General features: G+C 43.1%; 1 protein-coding gene across 2 annotated transcripts in view; it reads right to left on the bottom strand.

Annotated features, from left to right (window-relative positions):
- RIMS4 (regulating synaptic membrane exocytosis 4) overlaps positions 1-20,472 on the bottom strand; it is a 456,978-nt gene that overhangs the window by 21,639 nt on the left and 414,867 nt on the right. For both annotated transcript variants that reach the window (XM_078651922.1, XM_078651923.1), the window contains one exon: positions 4,027-4,166. In XM_078651922.1, the coding sequence (XP_078508048.1) occupies positions 4,027-4,166 (140 nt within the window). The remainder of the gene's footprint in view (positions 1-4,026; positions 4,167-20,472) is intronic.

Raw genomic sequence — 20,472 nt, 5'->3', positions numbered from 1 at the left:
GTCTGAACTGGGGTGGCAGAGTGGGCTAAAGAACGGTGATGGATTTAACCAAGATCTGTTGACTGGGTGTGAGTGTTTGATTGATTCAGATACTCCGTCCATCACCACCCCCTTTTGTACTTCTTTGTTTGCCGTAAGTTGGCAGGGTATGCTCAGGCGTGAGTCTCTTGCTCACTATGCCACTGGATTCAAGCAAGCCTGGCTGAAGACAGCTGAAATGCCAGAAACCTGTCCTAGGAAGCTTGTTTCCGGTCCAGGGAAGGCATGGCTTGACAGTTCGGGCTGGACTGTTCCCATGAGGCACAGGGTCAGACTGATTTGCATATGGCCATGTCTGAACTGGGGTGGCAGAGTGGATTTAACCAAGATCTGTTGACTGGGTGTGAGTGTTTGATTGGTTCAGATGCTCCGTCCATCACGACCCCCTTTTGTACTTCTTTGTTTGCCATAAGTTGGCAGGGTATGCCCAGGCGTGAGTCTCTTGCTCACTTTGCCACTGGATTCAAGCAAGCCTGGCTGAAGACGGCTGAAATGCCAGAAACCGGTCCTAGGAAGCTTGTTTCCGGTCCAGGGAAGGCTTGGCTTGGCAGTTCGGGGTGGACTGTTCCCATGAGGCACAGGGTCAGACTGATTTGCATATGGCCATGTCTGAACTAGAGTGGGCTAAAGAACGGAGATGGATTTAACCCAGATCTGTTGACTGGGTGTGAGTGTTTGATTGGTTCAGATGCTCCATCCATCACCACCCCCTTTTGTACCGCTTTGTTTGCCATAAGTTGGCAGGTTATGCTCAGACGTGAGTCCCTTGCTCACTTTGCCACTGGATTCAACCAAGCCTGGCTGAAGACGGCTGAAATGCCAGAAACCGGTTCTAGGAAACTTATTTTCGGTCCAGGGAAGGCATGGCTTGGCAGTTCAGGCTGGCTGGTCCCATGAGGCACAGGGTCAGGTTGATTTGCATATGGCCATGTCTGAACTGGGGTGGCAGAGTGGGCTAAAGAACGGTGATGGATTTAACCCGGATCTGTTGACTGGGTGTGAGTGTTTGATTGGTTCAGATGCTCCGTCCATCACCACCCCCTTTTGTACTTCTTTGTTTGCCGTAAGTTGGCAGGGTATGCTCAGGCGCGAGTCCTTTGCTCACTTTGCCCTGGATTCAAACAAGCCTGGCTGAAGACGGCTGGAATGCCAGAAACCGGTCCTAGGAAGCTTGTTTCCGGTCCAGGTAAAGCACGGCTTGGCAGTTCGGGCTGGACTATTCCCATGAGGCACAGGGTCAGACTGATTTGCATATGGCCATGTCTGAACTGGGGTGGCAGAGTGGGCTAAAGAACGGAGATGGATTTAACCCAGATCTGTTGACTGGGTGTGAGTGTTTGATTGGTTCAGATGCTCCGTCCATCACCACCCCCTTTTGTACCGCTTTGTTCGCCATAAGTTGGCAGGGTATGCTCAGACGTGAGTTCCTTGCTCACTTTGCCACTGGATTCAAGCAAGCCTGGCTTAAGACGGCTGAAATGCCAGAAACCGGTCCTAGGAAACTTATTTTCGGTCCAGGGAAGGCATGGCTTGGCAGTTGAGGCTGGACTGTTCCCATGAGGCACAGGGTCAGATTGATTTGCATATGGCCATGTCTGAACTGGGGTGGCAGAGTGGGCTAAAGAACGGTGATGGATTTAACCCAGATCTGTTGACTGGGTGTGAGTGTTTGATTGGTTCAGATGCTCCGTCCATCACCACCCCCTTTTGTACCGCTTTGTTCGCCATAAGTTGGCAGGGTATGCTCAGACGTGAGTCCCTTGCTCACTTTGCCACTGGATTCAAGCAAGCCTGGCTGAAGACGGCTGAAATGCCAGAAACCGGTCCTAGGAAACTTGTTTTCGGTCCAGGGAAGGCATGGCTTGGCAGTTCGGGCTGGACTGTTCCAATGAGGCACAGGGTCAGACTGATTTGCATATGGCCATGTCTGAACTGGGGTGGTAGAGTGGGCAAAAGAACGGTGATGGATTTAACCCAGATCTGTTGACTGGGTGTGAGTGTTTGATTGATTCAGATGCTCCGTCCATCACCTCCCCCTTTTGTACTTCTTTGTTTGCCGTAAGTTGGCAGGGTATGCTCAGGCGTGAGTCTCTTGCTCACTTTGCCACTGGATTCAAGCAAGCCTGGCTGAAGACAGCTGAAATGCCAGAAACCTGTCCTAGGAAGCTTGTTTCCGGTCCAGGGAAGGCATGGCTTGACAGTTCGGGCTGGACTGTTTCCATGAGCCACAGGGTCAGATTGATTTGCCTATGGCCATGTCTGAACTGGGGTGGCAGAGTGGGCTAAAGAACGGTGATGGATTTAACCCAGATCTGTAGACTGGGTGTGAGTGTTTGATTGGTTCAGATGCTCCTTCCATCACAGCCCCCTTTTGTACCATATAGTGAGAACCTTACACTTCTCTGTGTCGTTTAATAATCAATTATGTTGCATTTCACCCATTTTGCTTAATGTTAGAAGAGCGAGAATTCAAGGAGTTAGCAAGGATTCACTAATACAACTTAGACCCATTTGCCCCGGAAATAAGTGTATGCTATATAAACAGTGACGGAAATTACGTCACGTGTACAAAATTCACCAAACACAACTCTTGCTTATATGAATTATTGTGTACTTTTTTCTAATTCATAAAAAAAATGTGGTCCCAAATAAATTGTGTTGAAATAAATGTATATGAAATATGTCACACGAGTCCCACGCTGGTGGCCATCTTACAATAAGTATTCCAGTGAATTAATATTACTCTCTTTACTGACTTTAGCTCTATTAAAACAGGTGTGTTGGATTTTTATTTCTGAATCAATGCATAATTCTATGTATTAATCAAGCACCTTAATGATTACGCCTCTACAAAAGTTATATTAAAGCACAATAAAAAAAATAAAAATAAATGTGTGAACATCAAAAAACCTCAGGGCAGATCTGAGTAAAGGAAGTTGTAGATCAAATAGACGAATCCTGATAGCACTCATGAGATAAAGGTACATTGTCTTGCACAGCCCATGAAAATAGTCTTCATCAATCGATGCTCTTAGGGGATGCATCACCCTAAACTATGGTTTGCCCTAAATGCTGCACGACTCAGTCCTCTGTGCTCCTTTTCTGGGAATATTTGAATATGTTTTCGTGGGACTGAGATATGTACCTAAGCAGTCAGCATGCCAGACCCTTTGCCTGGAATTCACTGTTTTTGCTGGACTGCTTGGGCACCTCTGTCTCCCTAACCTATTGTTTCCTTTTTTTGCATTTGTAGGAGAGAATCAGGAAATTTGTGGTACTGCTTCTTCCAGAGGGTGGCAATTTGGTGTTCACACTTGACTCCTAAAGTTAGTATATCCTCCCAGGACCTCCATAAATGAGATGCAGAAGTCTCAGAGAGGGTCCATAGTAAGAGAGGGCCCCTAGAAACGGATGTATGATGTTACAACGCATACTTTTACATCGCATGCTTTTACAACGCGGTATTTACAACGAATACCTTTACAACGCATAGTGCTTTGGGGCGCTGGATAGTGAATAGTTTAATTTACTATTCCAACTCCAGTCCCCGTGGACACTAGGGAAGGTGTTGGACAGTAAATTAAACTTATTCCCTATCCTAGAGCGCCCCCCAGCGCAATACGTTGTAATGGTTTGCGTTGTAAAAGTTGCGTCATAAAGGCACTGCGTGGTAAAAGTTGCGTTGTAAAGGATGTTTCCCCCTAGAAACTGATGGTGATTATTGTGTATGAATTATTTTTTGGGAGGGGGATCCTCTTTAAAAGTGTACCACTACCTTTGCAATTAGAACCACTTTCCACATCATCCAAAAACTGCATGACACCTCCAAATAATTAAAGGTGTGGCATTATCACTGGTGCGATATGTTCAAAGAGGCATACATTTTACACCATACGACTAGCTTGGTGAGCAATTTCCGATTAAGGTATGGAAAAAACCCACCCAGAATTACAATTCCCACAGAATGGCTCTTATAGGTGGGCTCACCTGCAGCACTTTCCCCTGGGGATTCTCGGTGAATGCCAGCACCTGGTTATACAAAGGGTCGAGGGACTTGCGTGCCACTTTCGTCTTCTTCTTCGCGATACAAACTCCATTTTCCAGAAGATAAACTTTTATGTAAACAGCTGAAAGAAAAAATGGGTTTAATTAATATATTAATTATTAAGACTTTATATGTCAATGAGTCTTTGTAAGAAAAAAGTACTTTAAAAAATTCTGATAATATTCTGCATCCCTCTGATATTCTTAGCCCGTTGATTTCCAAATTATGTGTAATTCATCAGAAAAATATGAGTACATTAACCATGAGGTCGTAGTCATAGACATCAGGGTTTGTTTGGAAAAAGAACAATTCTGCTTATCGCTCATCAATTCCACTGATCGCTTTCTTCAAATGTTTTAATTTGGCAAACAATATAGATGAACAATATATCTTAATATAATATGGACAATGTGTATTTTTGAGTAATTCGTGATCCCAATAGTTTTGAATTCTTACAGGGATTCCACATCTCACCTTAGTTAGTAAATTGTAAGTGGTCCATTAATTCATATGGAGCAGAAATAGGCATTACCGGCCCCATTGGAATTATAAAGGGGCATATTATCAAGAACGGCGTTAAAATTATCGCCAGTTTTGCGGCAGGAAACTGCAGCTAAACCTGCGATAATGGGCTTGATAATATGCCCTTGAGAATTCCAATAGAAGCCCATATTCACACCAGAACATGGGCTTCTATGGGAATTCCCAAGGGCATATTATCAAGCCCATTATCGCCGCTTTAGCGGCTAAAACAGCGATAATTTTAACGCCGTTTCTTGATAATATGCCCCAAAATTTTCTGTAATATTGCAGCTCTGTGATGATTCAACCAGAGATTTCACCTGATTCCCGGATGTTATCCCCTAATTCTTGTAATCCCTGTATTGCACGTGTTGGAATCCAATATGGTGACCTGAGGCTTTACAGAATGGTAAATTAAAAAACAATACATTGAACATTGTTGTACCCACGGGGTGTGAATCTCCACATACCTGGAAAATGTAGTAAGACTTGCAATTATATAATGAGGAACAGTTGAGGAAAATCTTTGGATCAAATCTAAGGCAAATTGATGTTGGTAGAACCCGGAAACCGATACATTAGTCACCAAGGGGTCATTTCTATTCTCAAACCAAATAATTTGGGCTAGCTGTGGCACTTGGATGCCTGCCAGGACCTGATGGAAAAAGGACACCTGCACTCTTCATGCATCAATTTGACTCACAAGTGTGACGGCTTCATAGAGACCATTATGTAAAAGTAGGGAGAGGAAAAAGAACTTTCAAGTGAAGCTTGGTTACTTACCTGATTTCTTCATGGTACTGAGATTTATTGCTCACTTTCAATACTAGATCAGTGTGTGTCTGGCAAGCAATGTCAGTCCCTCTCTTTTGCCTTCAATCATGAGAAGAGAAAGCTATAAACTAAACGATTTGTTGTCTAAATGTATTTTTTTCTAAAGAAAGGAAATAGTTTGCCACCTCTATTAGCAGATGAGAGGTGACCTCTATGTTTTTCTCTGATAGTGCCTAGATTCTTAATTCAGGAATTGCTATGTTATGCTTCTTGTACATAATTTTAACTCTAATCAGAGATGATGTTGTTTTAACAGTCTCATTCATGTAACACATAAGTACTACCTATCCCTGCTCCCCTCTCCTCCTTCCCTGGTGTGCTTTCTGCTGTTGTATTTTTTTTTTCTAGGGCTTCCTTTTTTTAACTGGTATATGTGATTCCCTCATTGTTGAAAGGTCAGTGGCGGCTCCTCCACTAAGGCGGAGGAGAGTTGCCCCACTTGCTTAAAAAGGAAAAAATAAAATGACAATAATTATTGTAATCATCGTTTTCTTTTTTCCATTGCTTGCAGTCAGTATCCTTGTTCAATGTGGGGAGGGGCGGGGCTGGCCAGAGCAGGGGAGGAGTGGTGTGCACTCCCTAAGTGCGCATGACCTGTTTGGCTGGCACTCTTCAGCTGACCAAACAGTTAATGCGCACTTTGCATGTTCCTACCTTGATGAATTACACAGCCTGATGAGGAACAAGCACAGGCTCCCTGTTCCAGTCTGAGCACCGAATCACGGCGCTCAGACCATTCACAACACTGCATTGCAGCGTTGTGATTGGCTCAGAAGAGCCTGTGTGCCGGGTGCGTCCTGCTTTCGGCCGGACTGGTGAAAGGAAAAGGACGCAGGGAAGGCGGCGGTCATTCGTTCCGAGGTAAGTGTTTTTTTCCTTCATTAACCCCCCACCCCACCACCCCATCTGGTAGCGGCTGATACTGTGAAAGATTATAGCAAATTGCAAAGCATAAACTTGATTGCCTGCACAATTCAAGAAACAATAGGGCATATTTGCAAGCCCCTAATGCCACCGGAGCGTCACTTTTTCAGATGCACCGGTGGCGTTGCTCCATACCCCATATTTACAATGTGGATTTAAGCCACTTAACGTGGAATTTAGTCACCTTGTAAATATGCTTCTTTCCACAGCCAGCCGCTGTAGCAAAGGGGTGGGCAATGGATGTTGCAATGGGTGTTGCAGTTGGCGTTCCACAGCAACAATAATTTCTTTTTGATTGTGCCCCATATGTACAAGGATGGAGGAGCGCAAAAAACTAGGGCCAGCTAAAACCTGGTCTTAGGATGGCGATAAGAGGCAAAATGATTAATTTCTCCCCGTATTTTACTCTTTCTCTGTGTGCTGCATCGTGCAGGACACATAGAAACAACAAATCGCCTTTAAAGATTGTTTATGTGCAGGAAGGTATCCCTTCCTGCTTATAAACAATCGCCCCTGCAGCGCAGGCATCCATTGCAACATGGCACAAAGGATGTCTATGCTGGCATTAGGCTACTTTTTTAGCACTAGGGGATACACAGGGTTGTGCCGTATTTTTGTAAATACGGCGCAACCCTGTGTTTTGAAAATTTCGGAGCACGGCATTGCCAAATTTAGCGTTACACCAGGCTCAAACATTTTCTTGTACATATCCCTCCTTGTATACATGCATTCTTGAAAATCAAAAGCTACTGCACCAAACATCAGATGTAGGTATCTTATGGCATATGAAGATGCCTATGAAATGGAAAAAAATCTTCTTGTTTGTTTGAGGATCTGGGAGAAAATCTTATGTTTAGATGGGACTCAGCATATCCATTGAAGAGCCAGTTTAATAGAGACATTTCCAGTACTTTGGCTTCTAGGGTTAGCTTCACACAAGCTTTATGGGTTCCATATTGGATGCCATGGAAGTTAATGTAGGAAGATTTGTGCTAGCCAAACCTAATTTTGGCAATAAAAATGTTATCCTAGCACATGTTTAAGAACCTAATATAACACGTGAAGAGTATTTTCAGTACGTGCAGACTAAAATATAATCTTTCCAATAAAACACCTTAATTTTATCAGTGCACGTCAATGTAACTTTGGAATACACAAAAGATACATCTAAGGCAACAAGTACTGTCATTGACCACGAAAGTTTCTGCTAGCAAGCTTGCATGTTCTGAAAACAATTTATTGTAACATTCTGATATTTGTCCTTTTATTCAGAGCACCCTGTATTCTCCATCCACTGGAGCAGCATACTTACCTTGCCGGAACCAACAACATTCTTGTCCTAGCTTTCCTATCTTTATCCTGATTCCTGAGGTGCCCCTGCTCCCATCTTCAACCCATACTTTCCACCTCGCTGTGTCTTGTGTGCTGCCGAGCTCCTCACCACTTTCAGAGAAATTGTTCACCTATATCTTGACACCTTGGAACTTTTCCTTCAAAATATAAACAGGAATTGGAGACTAAATGCACCCCCTTAAATGATCAACTAACTGCTGGTAAGACCTCTTCAGAGAGAAATTACGGAATTTCGGGGTTGCAACAGCAACACTGTAACAAACATGCAGTGCTTAATTTGTGCTGGTGGTTTCAGGTGCTTAGCACCAGCATTTATTTCACAGGGCCTTTCTCCCCTGTGCAATGGGCCTAGTAATCATTAAAAATAAATGTTTGACATTTCTTTGACACACATAAATTATTATAATGTATCCCACTCTAGGAGCAGTTAAACTGTAAGCAGTTTGATCATTATATGTTCGAATGCAATAAGGAATGTGATTTCCCATGGCCGCCTCAATCCGCCATTATCCTTCATCATAAATGGGAAAAAAGGGATAGGAATTGGTATGAGATTCGCTGCTATTAAGCATACACAATGCTAAATACTATTTTTTTTGTGTTCAAATATTTTATTGTATTTAGATAAAAAGTTGATGATATATTTTTAACACCTTAAATGGATTCTGTTTTTAACGATATTTGTTTTGATTGTTTTTAGATGGAAAGTACCCTTTATAACAGAACTAGTGTTTGATGAAATTGTACTTTATATAAGGGATGTGGAATTCCTATAGCCTGACGCCCAGGCCATATTGTTTGGGGTCAAGGGCAACACGGTTTCATGTGTATTTTGTCCTTGGGACAAGTAGGCCCAACCCCCTGCAGCACAAAACCTTTGACTGCTAGTTTGCAGTATCACATTATGGATCAGGGAAGGGCACTGTCTGCAGTTAAGGTAATAATCTTGTCCTCTAAATACTATTTTCATGTGTGAGGTATGGAAATTCTAGCTAATTAGATTTTCATCTCCCATATTACCTCCCAGCAGGTGATTGACGAAGTCGGTCAGCTCTGCACACGCTCTGGTAAAACAACGCTAGGTGGGACAGACCCACTGACGCGCGTTTGTTCCCTTCACTCGATCGATTTAAATTATTGTTGATGACCAGGCATTCGGATATTAAATTATACAAAGCAGCAGGAAATGCTTTTTCATGCTTTGCGTCTTTGTGTACTCAGAACGGGCGACGTTTACGTTTGAGACTGAGGAAAAGAAACGACAACGGTTCTGCTGATTTTAATCCTGCAAGAAGATAGATATGCAAAGGTACAACTTGCCCCCGGATCTGGTTGTCATAAGGAAACAATATAATATTTTGAATGTTATTCATCATCAGACCCCTAGCTAGACACAGCAGCCCTCTTTTACATTGAGCGAATAGATGAGCTAAAGAGAAAGTGTATGTCAAAAATAATTTTATTTATGAAATTTTACAAAATATAATAAAGACTGATACAACACTCTTACAAAAGGAAATAAAATAAAGGACATTATCAAGAACAAAACAAAGGTAGGACATACATTACAATATTGGTGCAATGTACATATATATATATATATATATATATATATACATACATATATATATATATATATATATATATATATATATATATATATATATATATATATATATATATATATATATATATATATAAATACCAACCTCTTGAATAAAAGAAGTTAAGAGGCCACATGGGGGGATAACGGAAAACCTTTAATTGGGATGAAAACGGGCATGATGCATTTCGGCTAAATTGCCTTCTTCAGATGCCGCTGTGACAGGGTTTTAACTTGACCCCTGCTTCTTAAACTTGCCTCAGTCCTTCCTATTGATAGGAGTCAGTATCACCAAAAACGTGAGGTTATATGAACCACTGCAGACAGGGTTGAACTGCAGTACCCAGAATACATTGTTCCTTGATGAATAATCCGTTTTGGTGAATGTGAAGTGCAGTACAATCCAGGCAAGTTAAAAGAAAGTTAAAATACGGGGTGTCCAAAGTGGTGCTTCCCTGCTTGTTAGTGCACCCTCAGCTTTCCTTTGTTCCCCACTTCGCTCCAGCCTCGATTTTGAGAGTCCGTCGGGCCGTGAGACAGAGATGCAGTGAACCTGTCTAACTCGTGAAGTCACGAGAAGCGCTGCTGCAGCCAGGCGTCGTCCGTGTTGCAAGGCGGACTGGAGACCTTCCAATTCCTTGGATAAGTGATAATGCAAAGCAGGTGCCAGTGCTGCTCCAGCCTCTTGTAGGGCGGGGCCCCTTTACCACGCCTCTGGCGTCCGTGGAGAAATATAAATACCAACCTCTTGAATAAAAGAAGTTAAGAGGCCACATGGGGGGATAACGGAAAACCTTTAATTGGGATGAAAACGGGCATGATGCATTTCGGCTAAATTGCCTTCTTCAGATGCCGCTGTGACAGGGTTTTAACTTGACCCCTGCTTCTTAAACTTGCCTCAGTCCTTCCTATTGATAGGAGTCAGTATCACCAAAAACGTGAGGTATTTTTGAATATATATATATATATATATATATATATATATATATATATATATATATATATATATATATATATATATATATATATATATATTGAAAAATAGGAAATCCACGCTTATAAAGAAGGAAATCATCCGGCACTCGGAAGAAGGTATTTTATTTTCGGGCTTCTTAATTCAAGGTTAACATCAACGCGTTTCGGGAGTCAAGCTCCCTTGATCACGATGTTTTTGCCGCCGTTGCGGACTGCTTAAAATACATACAAGTGTTATGTTATGTTATAAGGGTCTCTTCTATAGCGCAACGGCTCCTCCATGGAGTGTCCCGGCACTTTGGCAAAGAGAACTGAAGAAAAAATGTACAACACAACACAAGCGGTAGGCCGAAAAAGAAATTACTGGGAGAAAAGCCAAGTCTTCAGTTCCTTTCTAAAGGAAAGCAAACTGTTGGCTTTCCTTAAGAAAGTGGTAGTAAACAGCGTAAACGGACATATAGATCATAGTAAAGCTGTAAATGAAAGTTCATTATATATGTTCTAAGACCCTTCTTTTCAAGATACTGTGCTAATGGCAGATAGATCACAGAGGGGACATCCCACATCAGAGTCGGAAAGTCATTCTAGGGTCCCGCTGTGTTTTGCTCACCGACAAAGTGGCGCAACCAGTGAACAGAACAGAATCTTCCCAGGCACCTGTTTCACTGCTTTGGCTTGCCGAATCCTCTGTCTCCCTTCCAATTAGATAACATGCCCCAAAAACCCTTGGGACGGCTCTGGAAAGGCAACAGCTCATTGTATGTGTCAGATTGTGTATTACAGTAAAGCATGTCTGCTCTCCAATCCTTTATCAAGGGTGTCTGCGCCTTAGCCCAGCGCATGGCAACTCTACATTTTTCAAGTAGCATACCCATCGCTATTAGCTTTTCCGTAGCTTTTATCTATTTCCATGTCATACCAGGCAATGCTAGGAGCGATTGGGTACTAGGAATTTCAGGGGGTGAGGGTGATGGGCACTAGTATCATTAATCACCTGCTCCAGAGAGCCTATCACCTGCAACATATTACCCTCAAATTAGTTATTTTAATAGTTTATGATTGTCAGGCCCCAGTCTCTTTGCCCCACACAGGCCAAATAATGAAAGTTCATTAACAAACTGAAGAATTTTAATTTTGACAGTATTTGCAGTGTCAGAATTTCACCTTTTGCTCTACCCGCCCTAGATGGTAATGCGGGGTTGGCATGAGCAGAAGCCTTCCACCAAAAATGGGGCACACATCCCACGTTTCCTGGAGGCGTATGATGTGGTATTTAGTGATCTCATTTAACCAGTCCCTGTCAGTAATCCTATGTCTAAGACCCCCTGTGTTCCAGGTTTCTACCTCTAGTGATTCAATCCCCCCATCTTCTTAACCTTCTCCCCTATTGATGGTTCCTTCAACCCCCTGGCCTTTACTGTCTTACTACTTACTACTAAAATGCAGTCAGTCACAATCCTCTAAGTTCTCCAATGGGGCCTACCTATTTCTGGCCGAGATCTCAGCACTGCCCATGAAGTGAGTACTATGGGTAAGGAGGGGAACTAGGCTATGAGCTCTCCCTACCTCTGATCTCAGAATGTCTTGTAATTTATAAAAGACACCTAAAGGGAGAGCAAGTAACTGGGATTCGAAAGATGGGGCGATGGGGAGCTGACGCAGCAGATCCCCCACTAACCCAGGACTGTCCAAGTTTACTACAGTACAATCCCCTGACATGGTTTTCGGGGCTGAGACAACCCATGCTGTTCTTCTTGCCATAAGAATTTGACCATTTAAATTGGGACACTTCCTGCAAACTTAGACATCCAGTGTACAGCCTTCCCCATAAGTTGCTCCTGAGCCGCTAACTGTAATTGCCTTAACTCAGTAACATTAACCATAATAAGAGCACGTGGTCTGGCTGCGGGTAATAGGCATAATGTGTGATCCCTCTATTTCTCCCTTCCCCCACGCATGTTGCAATCTTCCCTGCCCATCACTTCCCTTGCCTTTGCCCTTCTTTCGGTCCCAAGGATCAAAAGGAGGTTTGCAGTTGGTTGCGTGGATGAACCCAGAGAATCCAAGTTCAGTTAGTACGGGAGGAGGTTGAATTGAGGTTGAGGACGCACTATGACTATCTGTGTTTGAGTGAATCCTCCCATCTCCCCCCCAACCCTCCCCCCCCCCGCAGCTTTCAGTCCATTTTGAGCCATCAGTGCCCTGCAACTGAGCTGATTGTTGAGAAACCACAGTCCCTCCCCCGGACTTGGGTTTATTGCCATTAGCCAAAATTGCAACATACGCTTTTTAATGCGTATTCAATGCATTAGAAAGGGTAATGGCTATAGTATTCTGTTACCCGACTATATTTAATTAATTATGTTAAACTTTGGTCTATGGAGTCTAACTGATTTAACAAAGGCTTTACATGTGATGGCAATACACATTCCAGTCTATGGCAAAATTCATCCATGTTTACGATTGGAGGTGCCTGGTTCTGGGTCTGGGTCAAAATCTCTGCTCCAGGCACCTTCTTCGCTTTCTTCGATTAAGGGGCACTTTGTCAATGTTGCCTTAACCCTCCCCTTTTCCTTTTTACTGGGGGCTCCGTAGGGGATATTGAAACATGTCCATATTGTCCAAACTGAGTAGCAGGTGACCTAGGAGGGATATCTCTTCATGTCCCCAGCCCTGGGGTATCAGAATTTCTCATTAAGAAGGGATCTTCAGTAATAACCTGTCCACTTCTTTTCTCTTCCAATGAGAGGCGACGTTCAGTAAGTTCGATCACCTTTGTTGAAACCGTTTGCAGCCCTGACAAGGAAAGAATCTAGGGTAGTTATAATTTCCCCACCTGGCTCAGGTTGCTTTGTCTTCCTTTTCCTCATGCCCCTGGTATAATCAGCCACGGACACCTGGGAGTTTGAGGTGGGGCATGGCCTCTTCCAGCCTCTGATTGGCGCAGATGGGTCTGCCCTTGGCCTGGGCTTCGCCTAGGCACGGCCTAGTGTGTTCTACACTACATGAGCACAGCACACTTTATATAGCGCAGCAGATCAAGCCCAGGTGGTGATAGGCAGGGAATTATGGGACATGCAGTCCCCAGCGGCGTGGCTACACCTGCAGTGGCTCACCCAATACAATGTCAATAATGATGGCAACATTTGAATAAAGTGTGGCAGGGCAGTCACCGCAGTCTCTCTTGGCGGCAATCAAAGATGAATCGCACCTAGGCAGAATATCAGCAAACAACGGGCCAGCCTATATAGTCATTCAATAGCAATAACCCCCAGAAGGCGTGAGCTCGATAAGCTGAATGGAACCAGTGAACAGCACGAAATAAGGTCAATGAGTAGAAGGTTTTGCAACTATGCTCACCACTCTTCTCTCCATGTTGCTATCAACATCCTCCTTTTCCTGGCTACACTCCAGACTCCACCTCATGGGCCCAAAACTCCTTGCTTAAGGCTGGAGACTATAAGGTGTACAGCACAGCGCGGCTCTAGGTTCTCCACAAAGGCTGCTACAGCCCCAGCTCTGAAACAAGTCACTGCACTGTCACGCTCGCTCTAGACACAGCACCTCCCCCGTATCACACCACCAACTTTCAAGCCTACAAGCCTGAAGACTAGAGGTCAGCAAAGTGTCAGGGCAGCAGGCGGCAAAAGGATCAAGGAGACTAGGCGGCAGCGACAGGCGTGGAGCTGTGAACATAAAGAAAGGGGGAGGAGACTGTTGCAATGCAAGTTCCTTTGTAATCTTGAGGCCGGGCTCTCTCCAAATCTTGTGGGGTGTTTTTTAATCAATTAATTACCTTCTTGTACACGTTTATGGGAAGAAGTATCTATGATGTGAGTAGGACAGCCCATGGGAAGCAAAGACTTGTTGTCTCAGTCTCTTCACCCAACTAGCTCCACAAAGCCAACAATCCACACTCAGCACTCACAACAATCTATTTACACATCATCACTCAAGCAGGTTGAGCCGCTACATAGAACATAGGGCATAGATGTAACACAGACTAGTCAAATCTGCATTGACTAGGGTGGCAAACAAACTTAAGAATGCACTGACCTTTGGTGAACATTGTGAATCTACCTTCTAACAGAAAATACCTAAATCACTTTCCATCCCCTATGCTTTCAAATGTCACTGTCTCAGTAATGTGAATAAACCTGCTGCCCGATTAGGCCTAGGCGCCTTTGCAACTCACCAGTGATTTGAGAGGTTTAAGAGCAGTGGCGTAGTTAGAGCTTTTGCCGCCCATGGCGGTCCCTGCGTTTGTCGCCCAGCGGCAGCCGTATGTAAGAGCGAGGTGGGGGATTTTGGGGGGATGCTGGCAAATCTTGTATTTGCCGCACTGCGACCCCCCGCAGCTAAGATTGGGGTGAGGCCGCCACCCCCAAAACTTGTGCTGCCCAGGGCGGATCGGCCCCCTTCTCCCCTTTGCTACGCCACTGTGGATGAGTAAGACAGAAAAACAATGACAAATCGAGAAAGCAGGAACCTGTACGAGTGAGATAAAGGGGTAGGGAGTGAATGGTGATGGATTAAAAAGGTATGAGGTGGAATAAGACTATACAGCCTTGGTATCCAGGATCCCTTCAATAGCAATGGCACGGGGTTCTGAGCAAAACTTTCGGCCCCAGCACTTAGTCTTTCGCAAATTAAGCACTGCAAATCACATATGATAGAAACTCAAACCCTATTATTGAATTTTTAGGAGTCTGTCTGCTTTGCGTTGCTTCATGTCTCACAGTGCCATCCACGTTTAACCGGGACTGGATTGATATATGGGGCACGGAATATTAGGACAAAGATTTGCACTGAATATTGAAATCAAAAGCATCATTTCTCCTCGTGGAGAAATAGATCTTCATTGAGCATGGTCAAAAAAAGAAAAACCATCAAATATTTTGAAGAATAAATATTATATATATATTTTTTTATTTTATTGAGGTTTCGTTATAGCACTACAAACTACCCAAGAATGCCCTAAGAGCACTTTGGAAATGAAAACATATAGGTGAGCAAGGTGAATAGCAATAGAGTGAAAATGATGAAACTGAGTACGGTGATGATCAGGTGTCCTTTACCAGTCACCATCAAAGAAGGTCTTGACCATGCACAAGGGAAGATACTTCACTCTGGGCAGGAATAACATCTTCATTCAACACTGCTGTACAAGTTGCCCAACAAACAAAAGCAAGCACTTTGGTTGACCTTAGTCTCTGGTGCAATAGAAGGATCATTAACAACTTTCCTCCTCCCGGACACCCCTTGACAACGATGTGTTGCTTCTGCAACACTCACTGCTTAATTTGAGCTGGTGGTTTCTAGTACCCGGCACTTAATTGTCAACAACGTGGCTTGTGAATGTTTGCCACATGTTGGTGCCGTCTGGCTAATTTAGAGACGAGCACAACATCAGTTAATTATTAATTCAATATACATTAAAAATGACTATTACCTCCTGTCCAAAACATTCTTATAGCTTTAGGGACCTGTGTTAGTATGAATTATCACAACTGGTGGAGTGTAATGGGTAATAGTTGTGTTTTTACAATTATTGACAGCATGGTGGGGCAATGTGTGGTGCAAGCTGCAGTGGCCTGCTGAGGAGTGCCCTGGCATTTATATTTTTTACAAATTAAGCACTGCCAACACTTACCCCCGATAGTAACTCTAGAGCACCAATAACCTATTAGCAAATATTTCTAAGCCATCAAAGTGAGGCCACTCCCATATACATCAAACAATTGGGTCTGCATAGGGATTTTGAAGATATGTAAATATTTTTTCTTTAAAAGAAGTGTTACAATTATTATTATGCAGCGCTTGGTAAATGTACGTCACCCCATAAAGACAAAGGTAAAAAATACAATACTGCAATAGGCTAACTGAAACAAAACATTTTCACCTCAACACATTTATTCTCGCATATATTCTTCCACCCTCCTGAATTTAAGTATTTTTAAATCTCTAGGTCCTACTAATTCTTTCTCTTCTTCTAGCCACCCGTAGCTTCTTCACAGTAAAAGATCCCTTCCATAGTTTGGTGGTATTTAAATCCCACCAGGAGTTGGGACAGCAGCTTTGCTTTTGTTAACCTTCAATGGAAAAGGCAATAAAGATGCATTGAAATGTAAATGTCACTAGAAATCTGAAATGACACTGCAGTTCTGCAATAAATGATAGCTATTCAATTTAGTATGGGTTCCATTATGTGTGGGTCTCTCACTTTGTTAAACCTTATCTTACTTCTTTTTAAATCTATCTTTTTCATCCATTTCAACTTTTCTTATGGAGATGCTATCTTACTCAGCTAACATTGTGTACAGAAACATTGTTAGATATTATATATGTTGGCGAATCCACTACTCTGTATCTTTTGCACTTTGATGGTCTATACTGTCCGAATAAAGTTTCTTGACTGACTGATAGCTATTCAATTTTATTTCATTGCATTTTGTGACACTGACCTTCACGATTATAGTTCATCATTCATGAGTAAAATGAACAAATAAAGGAGAAAGCATGAATTTACAAACTTGTTTATTTTGCATAATTGGTAAAGTATTAACCCCTTCGATGCTCATGACGGAACGGTTCCGTCATGAGCTACGGTTGAGCTGTGCTCATGACGGAACCGTTCCGTCATGACCACGCCCGTTTTTATTAGGGCCCAGCACCGGAGGGGGAATCGCGGTCGCGCTGAAAAGGTTAAAAAAACAATTAGCTACAAGTTGAAAAACGTATCTAAAAACATTTTATCTTCTAGCCGCCAAAAATATAATCACAGGTGAAATGGACCAAAAAAATTACAACATGACAATTTTTTTCATTTTTGCTCGTTACCTACAAAAAAACCTCTAGGCAGTACAACTTGTGTTGGCCACTGCTCTAGTCTGCATCGCGGCACTCATTTAAATGGTGATATAATTGGAAGATGGGAGGTTATTTGACTCACCTGTGAACAAGGCTGAAGGACAGCCGAAACGCATCAGAATATACTGCAACTGGATTACTGAAAAAACATCAGTTTTTCATAGAGTTGGGCTTCGCTAATGTTTTTTGTTTTGCGTGCTGTGATATATATATATATTACCTACTGGCGATAGCCAGTAGGTATATATAGTTAGGATTTTTTTCCTATGGGATTTTTGAAAATTCTATGTCGAATAACTTTGGCGTTTGAGGACAGAATTGGCTGATATTTTCAGGAAAATGGAACATTATGTTTCTGAGCAGCCCCTGAAAATTTGGGGGGTTTCGTCAAGGGGGGGCCGAGAAAAAAGGGGCGTCCCAAAACGTGTTTTTCCCATGCAATTTTCCATAGGGCGGTTGGCCTCACTTTTAGCCTGAACGGCTGAATGGATTTACACCAAACTTGGCAAAATTGTAGGGACTGGTAGCCCAATGTGCCTTTGCTATGTCTCAAGATATAGGCTCCAGTGGTTTTTACGAAAATTAACTTTGAAAAATATATATTGGGCTACATTGGGCTATATATATGTTGGAGCCCAAATGTAGCCCAATGTAGCCCAATGTAGCCCAATGTAGCCCAAAGATGGCCACCAGAGACAAAAAAAACAAATGTAGCCCAAATATCAGCCAGATGTAGCCCAACTATGGCCCAATGACAGAATGTCCCAGAGTGTTCTAAAGAACAACTAGAGTGCTAACAGTCCTACTTATTACAAAGGTATGGCACACCTGAAGCCATCTTGATTGGAATAAAGTGGTAACTCTTAAAACATTTAATTTAAAAAGGAACAAAATGAGGGGGTTCATTTTGCCATAGAAAGTATGATTAGCGAATATATGACGAAATCCCGCATGTACTATTAGGCCGCAAATTAAAATAACGAAAACTTTTAGAACGAATATGCCTTTAGCATACACTAAACAACTAAACTACCCTAAACCCTAAAACACTACCCCCAGCATGACCCTACACTACACAAACACTACAACACTACCCTAAACCCTAAAACACTACCCCCAGCATGACCCTACACTACGCAAACACTACAACACTACCCTAAACCCTAAAACACTACCCCCAGCATGACCCTACACTACGCAAACACTACAACACTACCCAAAACCCTAAAACACTACACCCCAGCATGACCCTACACTACACAAACACTACAACACAACCCTAAACCCTAAAACACTACCCCCAGCATGACCCTACACTACGCAAACACTACAACACAACCCTAAACCCTAAAACACTACCCCCAGCATGACCCTACACTACGCAAACACTACAACACTACCCTAAACCCTAAAACACTACCCCCAGCATGACCCTACACTACGCAAACACTACAACACTACCCAAAACCCTAAAACACTACACCCCAGCATGACCCTACACTACGCAAACACTACAACACTACCCTAAACCCTAAAACACTACCCCCAGCATGACCCTACACTACGCAAACACTACAACACTACCCAAAACCCTAAAACACTACACCCCAGCATGACCCTACACTACGCAAACACTACAACACTACCCTAAACCCTAAAACACTACCCCCAGCATGACCCTACACTACGCAAACACTACAACACTACCCTAAACCCTAAAACACTACCCCCAGCATGACCCTACACTACGCAAACACTACAACACTACCCTAAACCCTAAAACACTACCCCCAGCATGACCCTACACTACGCAAACACTACAACACTACCCTAAACCCTAAAACACTACCCCCAGCATGACCCTACACTACGCAAACACTACAACACTACCCTAAACCCTAAAACACTACCCCCAGCATGACCCTACACTACGCAAACACTACAACACTACCCAAAACTCTAAAACACTACCCCCAGCATGACCCTACACTACGCAAACACTACAACACTACCCAAAACCCTAAAACACTACCCCCCAGCATGACCCTACACTACGCAAACACTACAACACTACCCAAAACCCTAAAACACTACCCCCAGCATGACCCTACACTACGCAAACACTACAACACTACCCAAAACCCTAAAACACTACCCCCAGCATGACCCTACACTACGCAAACACTACAACACTACCCAAAACCCTAAAACACTACACCCCAGCATGACCCTACACTACGCAAACACTACAACACTACCCAAAACCCTAAAACACTACACCCCAGCATGACCCTACACTACGCAAACACTACAACACTACCCAAAACCCTAAAACACTACCCCCAGCATGACCCTACGCTACGCAAACACTACAACACTACCCAAAACCCTAAAACACTACCCCCAGCATGACCCTACACTACGCAAACACTACAACACTACCCTAAACCCTAAAATACTACACCCCAGCATGACCCAACACTACGCAAACACTACAACACTACCCAAAACCCTAAAACACTACCCCCAGCATGACCCTACACTACGCAAACACTACAACACTATCCTAAACCCTAAAACACTACGCCCAGCATGACCCTACACTACGCAAACACTACAACACTACCCTAAACCCTAAAACACTAGCCCCAGCATGACCCTACACTACGCAAACACTACAACACAACCCTAAACCCTAAAACACTACCCCCAGCATGACCCTACACTACGCAAACACTACAACACAACCCTAAACCCTAAAACACTACCCCCAGCATGACCCTACACTAAACAACCACCACAACTCTACACTACACTAACACAACACTACACTACACAACACTACACTACACTACACAATCACTAACCCACGAATAAATTTATACGAACCCACTTACCTCTCTCGTCATCGTGGTTTTCACAACGCAAATGCATTTACCATACATGCCTTTAAAACGTAATTCTTTGTAAAGGCATGCGCGATAAATGCACATGCGTTTTGAAAAAATGCGGGATAATGGTATGCGAGGTCAATGACCTTGCGGGATAATGGTATGCAGACTGAAAGTCTGCGGGATAAAAAATGCGGGAAAATGGCTGCAAACCATGATTAGCAGCAGACTTCCCTGGTGAGCACTAGCTTTACTACAGTGATCTAATGAGCAACTAGAGTGCTAACATTCAGAATTTATGGCAAATGTGTGACACATCTGAATGCCTTCTTGATAGAACCAAAGTAAACAAGCATTGAAAATGCAATAGATCTCGCCCTCGTTTAAGTTAAAGCCATTCTGTTTGTAATGAGGTG

The sequence above is a fragment of the Lissotriton helveticus genome, chromosome 7, assembly GCF_964261635.1.
Source record: "Lissotriton helveticus chromosome 7, aLisHel1.1, whole genome shotgun sequence".
Classification (NCBI taxonomy): Eukaryota; Metazoa; Chordata; class Amphibia; order Caudata; family Salamandridae; genus Lissotriton; species Lissotriton helveticus.
This window is presented reverse-complemented; position numbering and strand designations above follow the sequence as displayed.